This window comes from Eucalyptus grandis, chromosome 3 (genome assembly GCF_016545825.1).
Source record: "Eucalyptus grandis isolate ANBG69807.140 chromosome 3, ASM1654582v1, whole genome shotgun sequence".
NCBI classification, from domain to species: domain Eukaryota; kingdom Viridiplantae; phylum Streptophyta; class Magnoliopsida; order Myrtales; family Myrtaceae; genus Eucalyptus; species Eucalyptus grandis.
In genome coordinates, this window is record NC_052614.1 from 56835361 (window position 1) to 56850371 (window position 15011).

At 40.1% G+C, this 15011-nt stretch overlaps 1 protein-coding gene across 1 annotated transcript; it reads left to right on the top strand.

The window, feature by feature from the left end:
* The first annotated feature begins 566 nt into the window (after positions 1-566).
* Positions 567-2102, top strand: LOC120291482. The gene is made up of 2 exons (XM_039308910.1): positions 567-610; positions 745-2102. Exon 2 carries the CDS (start codon positions 780-782, stop codon positions 1170-1172), a length of 393 nt encoding a protein of 130 aa, XP_039164844.1. The 5' UTR covers positions 567-610; positions 745-779; the 3' UTR covers positions 1173-2102.
* The last annotated feature ends 12909 nt before the right edge of the window (positions 2103-15011 follow it).

Consider the following 15011-nt stretch of genomic DNA (forward strand, 5'->3'; position numbering starts at 1 on the left):
ATATTATTCTGAAATTAACATGGATGAAATTATATTTTTAATCAAACAACGATAATCTATATTGAGATGATCTTTAAATAATTTTAAATACAATGTATTTTCTAATCAAATGAAAAAAAAAAATCCTATTAGAGATGGTCTTTAAATAATTTTAAATACATTAGTGTTCCTCAACATGTTTTTTTTTTTATTTTTAATTTGGGATGTTATTTTGTATAAATTTCAATAAATACACGAATAAAAGTACATTAAATGGTAATTTTAAATTTATTTCTATTTATATAATTTAGTGTTGGATATTTTGTAATATAATCTGTGTTTATTTTGATTTCATAATGTCTTGCAATAATTGCCCTCTTGAACTTTGGCACTGTCGCACACTTGTGAAAACTTACAGATTACCTCACAATCGCCCCACCCAAAAATTTTCTGGCGCAGCAACGCTTTTCCAATTTTCATTGACACTCTTGTTTGTTTGCTTGCTGCGTTTGTTTAATTCCTTTTGACGGTTTAGAATGAATGCACGTGTCCATGAATATGAACATGTCCTAATGTACAAACTGCGAGCAATGCATCCGGAAGATTCACGAGATAATCACACAAACAGAAGGTCATCTATTTCGTTTTTCATTTGTGGCATTATGCCCAGTTTCTCTTTTCTTTTTCTCGTCCAAGGTCGTTATGTTGTGTGGGTGATCCTGATGGTACTTCTGTTAAAACTCTTGGAACTGCGACGCTGAGCAGGAGTCCTCAACGTGGCCATCAACAGGAACTGGGATATGGCCACGGTGAAGGGGGTGGTCATGGACGCCAAGGCACTGGCCGAGAACTTGAGGGACAAGATGAAGAGGGAGGTCAAAATCGTCCTGCCGAAAAAAGAGGAAGAGGGCGGAGAGGCCAAGGACAAAGAAGGCAGCGGCTGCCACAAGGCGGCAGAGATTATCGGCGGATGGGGGAAAGTGGAAGGCCAGAGGATGGAGTTTCAGGGGGCATGCGGCTATGGTCAGTGTGTGAATGGGGAGCGAACGCAACCCTATGAACCCTATGAACCCGTCTTACCTACACCTTATGGCAGGTCCTATCCACCTACCCCGCCCCCGCATACATATTTCGGATATGCAGATTATTCCATGCCCTTGAATGAGAACCCAAATGCTTGCTCAGTCATGTGAGGTGAGCAAAAGAATGAGTGTAAGTAAGAAGAGAGGATACGGTAAAGAATGAAACATTGATGAATTTAGGGGTCTGTTGGGAAGGGGAAGTCGCGCCGTATCTACTGTCTCCTTGGTCATATATTACGAAATTGTTGCCACTTTCTTCTCCTTCTCTGTTTCGTTTGTTCCTTTTCTTTTTGCCCCTTTCTTGTCTTTGCTTGAGAAATTGCTTTGGTAGGTAAACTTCTCAAAGCCCTCTGTTAGTCCTGAATTTGGTTTTGAGTTCTTGAACCCCCTGATCCACATGAACGACCCTTCAATTCCCCCAATTCATTAGTTTTTATTTTCAAGTGATCCATCTTCATTCTCATCACCCTCTTTTTGATGTCTGAGATCCATGTCTCCAATTCCCTGTGAAATCCTTCTCTGTGCGTACCCAATTTCCTCTTGATTCAAGCGCACCCACCTTTTTTAATCCTTCTCAGTCGTCTTCCTCTACGGGCTCAACCATGTCTCGTCATTTAACCCTCAATTCCTGCTAATGTATGTGATAGCTACCCCATCCGAATAAATCTGAAGCTAAGTACCATATGGGGTGTTGATCTAATTTCATATTCTCCCCAATTAATTGCTCTGAAAAGGAGAGAATTCTCTGCACAAAGCACAAGAATTTCACAGAACTGCGTAGTTTGTATCTGCATAAATGGCATCTCCTAGCGGGACATCTTCAGGGGTCATCCCTGGTTCAGAACTTGGCCTCCGGGGAGGACTCGCAGATCGTGAGGGACCAGAGGAAGGGAAAGAGGATGATCTAGAACCACGAGTCCGGATGAGGAAGCAGGAGCACCTGGACAATCTGCCGGATCAGGTCGCCCAGCTGAACAAGGAGAAAACACCGGATCAGGACCAACGTCAACATCACCGCACAGGCACAGCATTACTTGAGCATTTAGGCTGAGAACTCTGTGCTGAGAGCCCAGGCGGGTGAGCTCAGCCACAGGTCGGAGTAACTGGATGAGATCATCGAATTCTTGAATGCGAGCAATGGAGCTTTGGATTTGGTATTGCCCACGATGCCAAGAAGCTGACGAAAGGGAATCTCACCGCTCATTCGAGCAGGTGCTTGCCACGTCTCATTATCGGGTTGGTAGTGAAATTTGTCTTCTTTTAATTTTAGATTTTAAATTTTATTTATATTACGAAAAATGAATAATTTAAAAATATTTTTTAAAGATAATTTTTTGTATCACTTATAAAAATGAATGAACCAAGAATATTTTCATCTTTCATGAAAAATATATTATTGATAATAAAAAATATATTATTTAATTTTTTTTATCATTTATTTGATCTTTTTAGCATGAAATTATTATTTGAGAAAACTAGATGACTGGTGCGGATATGGAACGATGCTACGAGCCATTGTACGGATGGACAATCAAAGATAAAGTTGGTATGCTCCAAAGAATCTCATAAAGGAGAGGCGAATTACATTCAAAATTAGCATTATTCATGAATAAATTTTATTTACAGTGAACCCCCTCACTCTAATGCTCCAATCATGCGATTTTTTTAATGTTCTTGACATTTTTTTCCCATTTTAATTTTTTTTTAACAACAAATCGAGATGTATTATAGAGAAAGATTTTAAGTACAAACATCTATAGCATCAGCACACAATAAATCCAAAAGAGCAAACGGGAGACTATTAACCCAATTCCGAAGAAGGCATCCCATTCGTTGGGCTTTGGCTAACCAGTCAGCGACCTTGTTCGCATCTCGATTGCAATGGGCTAAAATAATACCCAAAGCGTCTTCCAGTTTGCGCTTGGCCTGGTCCACTAGAGGCTGTATCTCCCAACTTATGCCCCGTTTGGTTCGGCATTTAGAAGGAGCTTTGGGACTCTAAAGTCCCTTGGCCAAATGCAAACGTGTTTGGTTCAATTTTTTGGGCGACTTTGGCAAGATGTAATTGCACCTCCAAATGGCTCTTAGCCTAATATAGCTCTGGAAGTGCTTTGGAAAGTTGCATCTTGAGAATGCAAGTCTCCGGTACTGTTCATCTTTCTAAAACCATCGCACGGGAGCTTATTGGAGGCCAGCGACCGCCGGTCAACGGGTCACGCGCACCGGCGACCGTTGCCTGAGGGTCGCCTGACCCCGGCGATCATCACTAGACCTTCGGCGACGCTTGGGTCGAGCGACCCAGGTGACTGATGGCCTGAATCGCGCGATAAGTGGCCACCCGAGGTCCTACAACCACAGGCGACGATCGCCGGCTTGACAGCGACGATCGCCGGCTTGACAGGCGACGGTCACCGGGCTTGACAGGCGACACGACTCAAGTGGCCATCACCTCGGGTCGCGCAACCTCAAGCGGCCTCGCCCGAGGTGGGCGACCTCAGGTGACGGCATCTGGCAGCCAAATTCGGTAGCTAAATCCAGCGGTCTGGTGGCTAGACCTCAAAAAACAAAAAATTTGTTTTTTTAATTTAATAAAGGTCATTTACAAATGGAAATTTTATCATACGTATTTTGGCCAAAATTGTTTCTCAATACACTTTAGAATTACAATTCACCAAACGCTATTTGCATTTTGAAAAACCCTCTTCACCCAAAGGTATTTGCATTTTTACAAATACATTCCCTAAAAGCCGAACCAAACGGGCCGGCGTCTAAAGAGAGAATCACCAGCGTACTAAAGTCAGAGTGTATGTGTATCTCTCTTTTTGGTCTGCTCGAGGCAATTTTTGAGGAAATACACTCTAGGATTTCAATCAACGCTTGTGCTGTGCAAGTTCTGCCGATTTCACCTCTATAGATTTGGGCCCGTTTGGTTCGGCTTTGGGGGAATGTCTTTAAGAAAATGCAAAGGCCTTTAGCCTAAAGGGGTTTGGCGAAATGCAAATGCTGTTTGGTAAACTAAAATTAAAAAGATGCTTTGAGGTGCAACTTGGGAAAATGCTGTTTGGTAAACACATACATTTGGAAAGTCTTTTCATGTGCTAATTTTAAAAATTTGCAACTTTAATTTATTAAAAATCAAAATTAAAAATCAATGACCTTAACTTTTATATATTTTTTCAAGTTGAGAGTAATGTATAAAAGACGTATTACTAAAATTTTAAATAAAAAAATCACATCAAACTCAATTAAAAATAGAGCAATCTCATTACAATAACATAACAACACATGTCCAAAAGAAAGAGATAAATTATCGTTAAATATTACAAACGTCCTTAACTATTTATCAAGTCTAAATATTACAAACGTCCTTAACTATTTATTAAATTCATAGCTATTTCATCACGTAAACATGCCATGTCAGGGAATGCATTATCATTTGAAGCACTTATCCCATCATTTACAACATCATGGTCAACAGAATATCCATACTCGGGATCCAAATCTACTGTTTCAAAATCCGTATCAGTTACGGCATTTTTTCTTATAAAATTGTGCAAAGCCATTGTAGCTATAACAATTTGCACTTGTTTTTCATAAGGATAACTTAGCATGGTAGTTAAAATCTTCCACTTCATTTTTAATACGCCAAAGGCTCGTTCAATTGCTGAGCGAAGTGAGGAATGTGCATGGTTGAACACTTCTCGATGACCTGTAGGTGTAGGACCCTGTCAAAATTCTGGCAAATGATATCTAACTTCTTTATATGGCCCAAAATAACCCATGAGATTTGGATATCCAGCATCTACTAAATAATATTTACTTACACAAATGTCATATAAATTTAATTAACATATGCCACGTAAATATATATATATGTACATAAACCATTAATTAACCAACCTGGAGGTGTATGGGGAAATTGTGCATCACGTCTTCCAATGGCACCATAGAAGACACGAGTATCATGAGCTTGTCCCTCCCAACCAGCACAAACGTAAATGAATTCCATATTAAAATTACATATGGCCAACACATTTTGAGTAGTCTTTCCTTTTCGACCAATAAAGCGAATTTGATCATACACCGGTACCATTGCTGGGATATGTGTACCATCCATAGCTCCAATACAATCCTAAAACAAATAATGCAAATATTATATAATTTAAATTTAGTTTTTTGTTTTTATTGTACAATCGTAACTTACCTTAAAATATGGATAAAATCGTCGATCTTTCTTAATCTTCTCTGGAACTTCCCGAAATTATCGATCAATTGGTTGGATCAAATCTTTTCCCATATTGCATACTTTATTTAAAACTAAACTAAAGTGCCTACTTATGGTTTCCCCAGAGCATTGAAAACGTTCTTGTGCTACCATGTTACCTATGCCATGTCTCAACATATAAAGAAACATTCCAACCATTTTTACAACATTAGTATTCCTAGATCCTTTAAGGCCATAGCATGTTACTAATTCACGTGTTAAATTATTAAATACATCCCTATGCATTCTAAACATATTATAGCTTCTTATTGGATTAGTATCTTCAGCCATCAACTCTCTTATCCATGCATGACCTGTATATGATGAGGTCATAGAAGGTTGTTTGCAAAGGCACGTTGCTTGATAAGCAATTGTAACACTAGCAATTGAAAGCAAATCCATGAATTCATCTTCCTCTTGTTCACGATTTTCCTTTTCTTGAGAATGATCCATAATTGCCTAACATAACAAAATATAGAGTTAGAATAAGAAAAACAATGAATAATCTCGACAATCCATTAAGAAAAATAATAGTATCAATCAACATATATATGCAAACTCAACCACATAAAAAGAGAACCCCAATTAAAAACAATTCTCACATTAAAAACATTAATATAAATTAGGTCCATACATAATTTAAATAGAGTTTGCATATAAAAATAAAATAGCATATTCAAGAATTCAAATAAGAAACTATGACAACATCTTAGTTATGATTAAGTTCTTCCATCTCAAGCTTGAGATACTTCACCCTCAGGGCATCGGTATTCAAGCTCATGAAGACCTGCCTATTGTCTATCTTTTCCTTAAAATGTTTGATTGCAAAAAAGTACAATTTTTCATCTTGCACATCTCCGGGATGGCATCCAACATAGATATGAGGTCCTTGTAAGGACCGAATCCTTCATTTCCTCGAGATGCAACAGCATCAGCACTCCTACTTTCAACGGCGGAGCAAAGCCTATTAATTTGGCTTCCAAGTAATTGTGCCGGGCTCAAATTCTTGTCTTTCTTTCCTCGAGTTTGCCTCCTTGAAGTCTCCGCTACTCTTTTACGAGCCCGAGTTTGAATTGGTTCATCAATATTTTGACCTACATGACATTCCAAATTCTCATCAGTAGATCCTACGCCATCATCAATATTGGGTTGTGTGGCATCAACACTCTCATCAACACATAAACCTTGTGCAGGATTCCAAGTGATTCCTCCAGTAGCAACCGTATTCCTGAACATCCTATCTAGCAACACTTCAAGATCAGGAGGTATGCCTTTCGTCCTAAAAGCCTTAACCTTAGAATTGGCCTGTTATAAAAAGCATTTGAGTAAGTTGTATATAATTGAAATGAGAACTTAATTGAAAAGTAAAAGAACCAATGATAAACACCTGGATTTTACTCTCCCACCATTCATCACTTGCATCGATGGTTTTCTTCCTTGGATCCCATCCTAGTCCTGTTTCGCTATAAACCAATGTCCTCCATCTTTTCCATTCTTCCTTAAGATTATCCCACTTACTTTTCATTTGAATTTTATCGTACTTTTTCCCCTCAACTCCTCGAACTTATTAATTATGATAGTCCATCCATCTCTCTTGTTTGTTGCAAGACGATTACCCTTATCGATTTGTTCAACACACAGCTTACAATATGTTTCCACATCTTCGGCAGTCCAATATGCCTTTTCCTTTGTTGAACTCGCCATCTTCCAATAATATGAGCATGAACAGATTTGAGAAATATATAATAAAGAAAAATTCAGCAATTGAATTAAATCAAGTCAAGGCGAACTAGTAAAGCAGAAGTGGTATTGTATTAGGTATCAGCCCAAAAAACAAGAAAAAAAACCAACAACATATATCAATTGCACCTTGAAAACTTTTCCTTCAGCAGGTCCTAAACAATCATAAAATATGTTTTCCTTCAGCAGGTTTCATTGGCAGAAAAAATACAAGTAAAATAGTAAAGTAGGTTTGAACTTCAAACTGAAATGGCATCTTGAGAAAGCATGTCACAGGGTATCGTCAATAACATATTTCGCTGAACTAGTTGCTCTAAACTCTTGTTTTCTTTATCTATGGTGGGTTTTGTGGTTGCGCTTCTGACCATCTTTCTCTTTCTTTTGAAGATAGCATCCCTCTTGTTTTTCTTTAAGTCTTCTTCTTCTTTATCCTTTTTCTTAACTGCAGTTTAATATTTTTTCATGTATATTTGTTGTTGTAGCTATTGAAACTTAAATTTTTTATTCGCTCAGATTCCTGAAGAAGAGAAGGACCTTGGGCTGCATGATCGCTTGATTCATGTTTACCTCTTCATAAAGGAAACTGCTCAAAATCAGTTGGTATCAAATATTCAATTACAATTTTTTTTGGTCAAGTTTAAGTTTTGTTCCCTTTTTTTTTTTTCTCTCTTCTAATTTGGTAAGAATGTTAACCAGGTGTCTTTTTTTTTTTTTTTTATTTCTTTCCCTTCTTAATGTGTGCTTTGATCAGCTAGTGCAAAACTTTAGGGAACCCTTTTTGCTAGTCGTCCATGAAGGCGAAACATTAGTTGAAGTGAAAATGCGCATACAAAAAAAGAAACCGCAAGTTCCGATGATGCATTCTCCAAGGTCTCCACTTTTATCTATTCTTTCTCTATTACCATTGTTGTGGTAGAGGTTCCTATAGGATATATAGTGTTTATGCATACCTAGTGCTGAAACAAAATGTGAAATGCGCATACAAAAGAAAATTTGCATTTCTTTTATCAAAGCAGCGCATCTAGACACGATCAAGAGATGCATGACACTCTACCCATTTGCTTGAAGCTGTAGAATCTGAACCTTTGTCCTTGAACTATGCTAAAAAAGGACTCGACACATTTCTCAGTGTCTTGGCTTCCTTGTGACCATGATGATGGCATGGAGAGAGAGCAGAACATTGAGTTGAGACAGCCAGAGTTTTGTTTTTAAAATTTTTCACTTGCGACCAACAGACATCTGCATATAATTATTTAAGTTTGGTGTGATCACCTCAACCAGAAATGGAGTTACTATGTAGTTCCAGTGCTTAGGGCAGGGGTCAATTCATTCGTTCCACAATTTACAGCAGATGGGAAGTTCAAAACAGCAACAATTTTTTACAGCAAAATCAGTAAACAGATTGGACAAAGCCAGGGGAAATAAGAGATGGACAAACAATCATTCTCCCAAATGCTACAATATCTCGCCAAATCAGAACATGCCACTCTAGCCATAAGATATGCAATTATTCACACAAATTTCCACAAAAATCGCAACATATTGAGAAAATCTGACCTGAACAGCAGTGACCGCGAGCTCGAGTGTAGCATGATAGGAGAGCTCGAGGGTAGCGAGCGTGAAGAATGATGCGAGGAAGAGAACTCAAACCCCTACCAACCGTGAGGGAACGCCGCTTCAAGCACGAAAGGGGAGTCGTCAAGGTACAACAAAGGCGAGGGAAATTCTACATCCGAACAGAACAGAGGAGAAATCTTACCTGGAGAGAGGCGAGTGCGAAGGCGACGAGTGCTCGAGGGCGGTGGCTGTGAAGATCGTAGTGTGAGGAAGGGAGGTGAAGGGCGGCGAAGTCGAACGCAAACGATCGTGAGGTACAGAGAGGAGTGAGAGTGTAAAAAGAGCAGAGGAGCCGTGAGAGTAAAAAGTGCAGGAGGCGTGAAAACGTAAGGCTACGGAAAACATAAGGAAGAAGATGCGTTTAGGGTTTTCTATTTAGGAAATGGCAAAAATGGATTTTGGTTAATAAATGAGGACAAAATGGGCAACTGACATGTATTCATTAAACAAAGGAAATAGCATTCCGAGAATGCTATTCTCCAATGCACCTTGGAGCCTCCATTCCCCTAAAGGCCTTTGAAGTCCCTTGAAGATGCAATTGCATCTCCCCAAAGCCCTCAAAAAATTCAACCAAACAGCTTCAACATTTGGCCAAACCCCTTTAGACCCCTAAAGTCCCTTCCAAATGCTGAACCAAACAGGGCCTTAGTAAACCCATCAAAGCCACAGCTGCAGATGAGGAAGGGAGACGCTGTTGGGAGTCTAACTCGTAGCCATCTTCATCAAAGTCCAGATCTACGCTCGTGGGTTGCTCACACCCGGCTGCAGCTTCGATTTGGGGCAGATCCATCCATCTCCCGCAGATGGCGATGAAACTGTGGCGTTCTCCACTTTCGCACATCTCGTCCGACCCACAGCTGATTCGGATACCACTGTCAGCTATTGCTTTTCCCCGAATTGTTCTGTGACTTTGCTCATTGTCCCCACCGAAGGCCAGAGACGGGGTGCCTGCAGCTTGGCTGTTGAACGTGGGTCTAGCATTGGAGAGGGGATTTTGCTGCATTTTTTCGGAGAGACCACCGTCTTCTTCCCCTATAAGATCTGGGCTCATACGATGGCTATTGCTAGTAACACTCTGTATTTTCCTCAGAACTTTCTTTCCCCTTTGCTTTACGTCTGAGTTGTTGTGTGGACAGGGGAGTTGTCCAGAATCAGAGGTGCTGCTATATGGTTCGAAGCAAACAACACCCACTTCTCGGTTCAGAACCATCTCACGAGTAATCTCATGGCGAATGGGTAGTTGAAAGGTAGCACCAGCCGATTCGCTCGCTAGAGCCCTTGATCCCCTGTAATCAATGGCTGGTCTGCAAGTTAACGGAGGAAGAATTAATCCATGTCTGATATGGGTGGTTCAGTCTGTTCCACTAGTTGGGTGCAGGGGGCGCCATTCACAGGTTCGAGCTCTTAGGGTTTTATGATTTCGTTCAGGTCGAACCATTCCCTCACTAGTGTTCAAGATATGGGGGTCATTGTTTGTACTTGAGGCACGACTGACCTTTTCTACAATCCTTTGTGGACCTCTCGTGGTTTATGAACTAATTTGCTCTGCTGCACAGGTTATATCAGGAGCTGTGGGAATGGTGGATGAGGGGTTGCTAGGCCTGACTGGTGCTTGAGGTAACGCTGAATTAAGTCCATTACTTGGAAGTGGGTTTTCTTGGCTTGAGTCTGCTGATGTGTAGGCTGTGGAGGCATATCCAAACGATGCATCTATGTTGATTTTGAGTACGCCTAAGCTCAGGGGTTGCCATTTGCTATGTAAGTTGTCACCATGCTTCTGCCTTCTTGGATTATGATTCCATGTAGCAAAGCTTTCTTGTAATGTTCTAGCTTTAAATAGGGTGTGATGAGAGTTAAGGGGGCTCTTCCTGAATATAAAATGGTTTCTATCCTTCCATATACACCATAAAGCAGTCGCAATCAGGTCAAAGCATTGTGAGTTTCTTGACCTTGTGTGAGCTTTATAGAACCAATTGTCAAGACGTGTTAAACCCACTCGGTTCACTTCGACTTGCAGGGATGGGTCATTCCATAGCTATGTTGTCCACGAACAGAGGAGAAGTGTATGCTCAATAGTCTCTGGTTCAATATTACATATTGGACACACAGGTGCAGGTACAACTCTCCTTTTGTATAGGTTGTCCAATGTAGGTAAGGCATTCTGACACTCACTCCATAGGAAGAATTTTATTTTTGGTTGTATAGCTGCATTCCAAATTTGTTTCCATAGATCTGGGTTAATTTGGTGGGATGTTGTTGGCGTGTGATCTCTTGAAGGCATTGTACTTTTCCTGTTCAACAAGTATCCACTCTTCACCGTGTAATTTCCAGACTTATTGTTTATCCAGACTAGTTTATCTTCTGAAGTAGGGAGGCTGATAGGGATAGCGAGAATTTCCGATACCGTTTGATGATCAAACATTGACCTCAAGAGATCTTCTTTCCACTTAGCAGTATCAAAATCTATCAGCTCCACCACTTTGCAAGGTTCATTTCTTCTTGCTGATCCTCCAATTGGTCCCCTGTTCAGCCATTTATCCTCCCTTATAGAAATTCTCTATCCATTGCCCACTGCCCACCTAACTTGAGGGGCGATTGCTTCTCTACTTGCTAGTAAACTCTGCCAACCCCACGAAAGCCGCGAGCCTCTTCCTGCTTGCCGAGAATTCACCATTTGGAAAAATATAACCCTTTCATAATTTGGCTCCATAGAGTATTAGGATATTGAGAGAGGCACGCTTGTTTTCCTAGCATGGCTATGTTAAAAGTGAGTAGATCCTTAAAGCCAAGCCCACCCTAATGTAGCCCCGCCTCTTTGTTGTTGTTTCTCTACCGAAAGTTAGCAATTTTCTTTTCAATAGCTTTGAGAATAGATACAAGGATTTTAAAAATTGACATCACATACTGGGGTAAAGCCTGCACTACTGCTTTAAGAAGTATTTCCTTACCGACTATGGATATCAGATTTTCCTTCCAACTCTCCAGCTTCATATTTACTAAAAACAGGGAAATATTTAGGAATTCCTACGGACTAGGGTGCCTCCAAGAAAGAAGTGTTCGCTTGGATTCTCGCTAGAGTAAATATGAAGCTGTAGAGTTGGAAGGAAAATCTGCTATCCATAGCCGGTAAGGAAATACTTCTTAAAGAAAAATGCAGGCTTTACCCAGTATGCGATGTCAATTTTTAAAATCCCTGTATCTATTCTTAAAGCTATTGAAAAGAAAATTGCTAACTTTTGGTGGAGAAACAACAACAAAGAGGTGGGGCTACATTAGGGTGGGCTTGGCTTTAAGGATCTACTCACTTTTAACATAGCCATGCTAGGAAAACAAGCGTGGCGTCTCTCTCAATATCCTGATACTCTATGGAGCCAAATTATGAAAGGGTTATATTTTCCCAATGGTGAATTCTGGCAAGCAAGAAGAGGCTCGCGGCCTTCATGGGGTTGGCAGAGTTTACTAGCAGGTAGAGAAGAGATCGCCCCTCAGGTTAGGTGGGTAGTGGGCAATGGACAGAGAATTCACTTTTGTCAATTTGTGTGCGGAGGTTTATACTTGCTCATTCATTTGCCTCGGGCTAACCAAACACCTATTTACGGTCTAAGTAGGCCCTGCAACTATTTAATCACAAACTGGTCAATTGTACGTTCTATAAAGTCTCTACCTAAACCCCTAATATCAAGTGAATGACGTTATTCGTTTCATCACTGCTTTCGTTTGTTCTTCGTGCATTTACTTTTTCAGCACCTTAAATTCTAGTATTCATCTTTCATTTATCGAGCCTATTAATTTCTTGTCAAATCAACGCAAAACTCATATAAAAAAAAAATGAAACTTTAAATGGAAGATATCTCACTTCCCTAAGTAAATTCGCATTTTTGGTGAAACAGAATGTATTGTCATTTTTTATTGATAGAATATTTAAATATTAAATCATATTTTCATCTATCAATTTAAGTTTCTAAGACAGTTATCAATAGTCCCACCATATCCCACACTTATCTAGGAATATGAACTCTCTCTAAAGGATTTTAACCCTCAGTTTGATTTTCATGAAAATTTTTGGATATAGATTTAGTTTCTATAAAAACATGACTTGGGTTGGCACAATCAAACACGATTCAATAAAATCCTGAATGCACATAATGTGTTGTAGTCCCTAACATGCGCTGCAAGTCGCATATTTTAGTATAGACAAGCCAACCCTAATTGTTCAAGTGCTTCAGGCGCGTCTCTCCTCCCAGTGCATTCGCATGCTCGGAGCCTTTGCTTTCTTTGTTCTTGTTTTCCCGGTCAGATTTGCTAATCTCGTTCCCGATCAATGGAAAATTCGAGTGAACTTTCGAACTGCACATGGCGGATTAGGACTGAAATGTCTGTTACTCCGTTCAGTGTGGTATATTGCTTTAATGGGGAATGCTGGCGATTGATCGACTGACGGATATTATGGGGAATGCAATTAATGCTGCGGTTTATTCTGTTTTGGCTATTCCGTGCTCCCTTTGTGACACTTGTTGTGGATTTGATCAGGATGGGCCACGGGAGGGAGAGAGGAAGAGATTTAGAAGGAAATGGCAGGAGGGAAGCTCCGTACATGGCAGACTCTACATTGAGGACTCTCACGCCAGGATCATCAAAGAATCAACTAAGGCTGCTGTTGAGGAAGGCCGGTTTATTGAGTTATAACCAGCTTTCCATTGCTACAGGACTCAAGCTCCATATTTAGTGCTTGTCCTCTGATTGAGTTTCCATTTGTAACTTCTCAAATTGGCTCAACAACAATTAGAGCACGCAAGTCCAGCCAACGGCGAGGAACGCATATTTCTCCAGTGGTGTTCTACGGGTCTCCCTCCCGGTGCCTCCCAAAAGACCATCTAGTTTGCTGCGATTGCTGAATGAGACATGGGTTGATCACGCTGCACAACGTTCATAAAAGCTAAGGTCCTCGTATGTTTTATCGGATTCCCTGCACATGCACTTTGCTGCCACTTCAGTGACTTTTCCTTTTAAGATATCTGGCTTTGTATCTTCCTTGCTTTTCCATTAGAAACGTCACGATTCTCGTGGACAGCCTGCATCTGAGGTGGAACGTTTTTTGTCCTGCTTTTGCTTTCTTCTTCTTCTATTTTAATTGAAGTGCTCATACCTTCAGGATCCCACTTTAACACCTGCACCGCGTTTGCATTTTGATAGTCGAATAACCAGTTTCCTTTTTCTTTCAACCGTATGAAGAATATATGGACCACATTCCCAAGGCAAGGGGAAGCAATAAAGTTTGCTTAGGGTCATCCTCAGGTTCGTGTGTTCAGTTACCAAGACCATTGTAATGGCCATAAAAGATTTCTTGTACCTTCTTATCAGGAGTTCTAGAAGAGGTGATCATCTTTTATGTGCTTTTTTAGGGTGCCTTTGCTAGGGATTAGTGTTTAATTGTGATATTCTCTTCAATTAGGTACAAAAAATATGGATCCAAAGTTACGGCACCATTATGAAGTATTTTCAACTCTTACACTAGTGATATTTCAGTGAATTACCTCATTGGAAAGTCGCCTTTCCCAATTTTGGTCCGTGGCCTCCATTGGTACCTTATTGGGTGATTGCTATCGTTTTATTTTCAGATAAAAAGAGTGATCAGTCATTTCAATTGCTTCATACATAGTTCAGGGATTTCTACTTGAGACCGCGTAGGATATCAAAGTTGCTAACTCTTTTCCAAGGAAGACAGTCAAGTTATATCTAGCTTTTCTGAAGTGGCAGACCTGAAAGAATTTTAACGGGACTGATATGTCCTATTTGAAAGGAAATTGTTGCTTGGCACTTTCTCCTTCCATACATAATGGCGTCAAGAAAATGATCTGGTTTTGAAGGCCTATCGTTTCTTCTTCTTTACTCCTGTGATGCTGATGAATCTGTTACAGTCTCGGTAAAATTCAAAGCTGGTGCTGGTTCTTAGTGCATGGACTTATGGGTTATAGCATGTCGAGGAATGGGTTCTATGAGCGAATAAGATGAGGGCATAAAAGCAATCACGGTATATGCCATGTCTTTTCAATGAGAAATTTCTTTTATTGAACCATACTCTTTGAGCCTACCTTAGTAGACATGAGCTTATTTTTTCTTTATTCCGACTGGCCTGGTTTTCTATGGCAAAGGTACAGAAAATTTCTGCCCAAACATTTATCCATTTGAAACCCTTTTTCTTTTGTGTGTGGAATTGAAGGTAAAGTGAGCTTAGTAATAGCCCAGGTTAGTGCTCTCTGCTGCGTCTAATCCTGGAGGATATCGTGCCTGATTTATCAGCTTTCTTTGATTCTGGAAAATCATCCAGG

Excerpts from the sequence above, each read along its gene's own strand:
- LOC120291482 (XM_039308910.1), top strand. The coding sequence starts at position 780 with ATGGCCACGGTGAAGGGGGTGGTCATGGACGCCAAGGCACTGGCCGAG.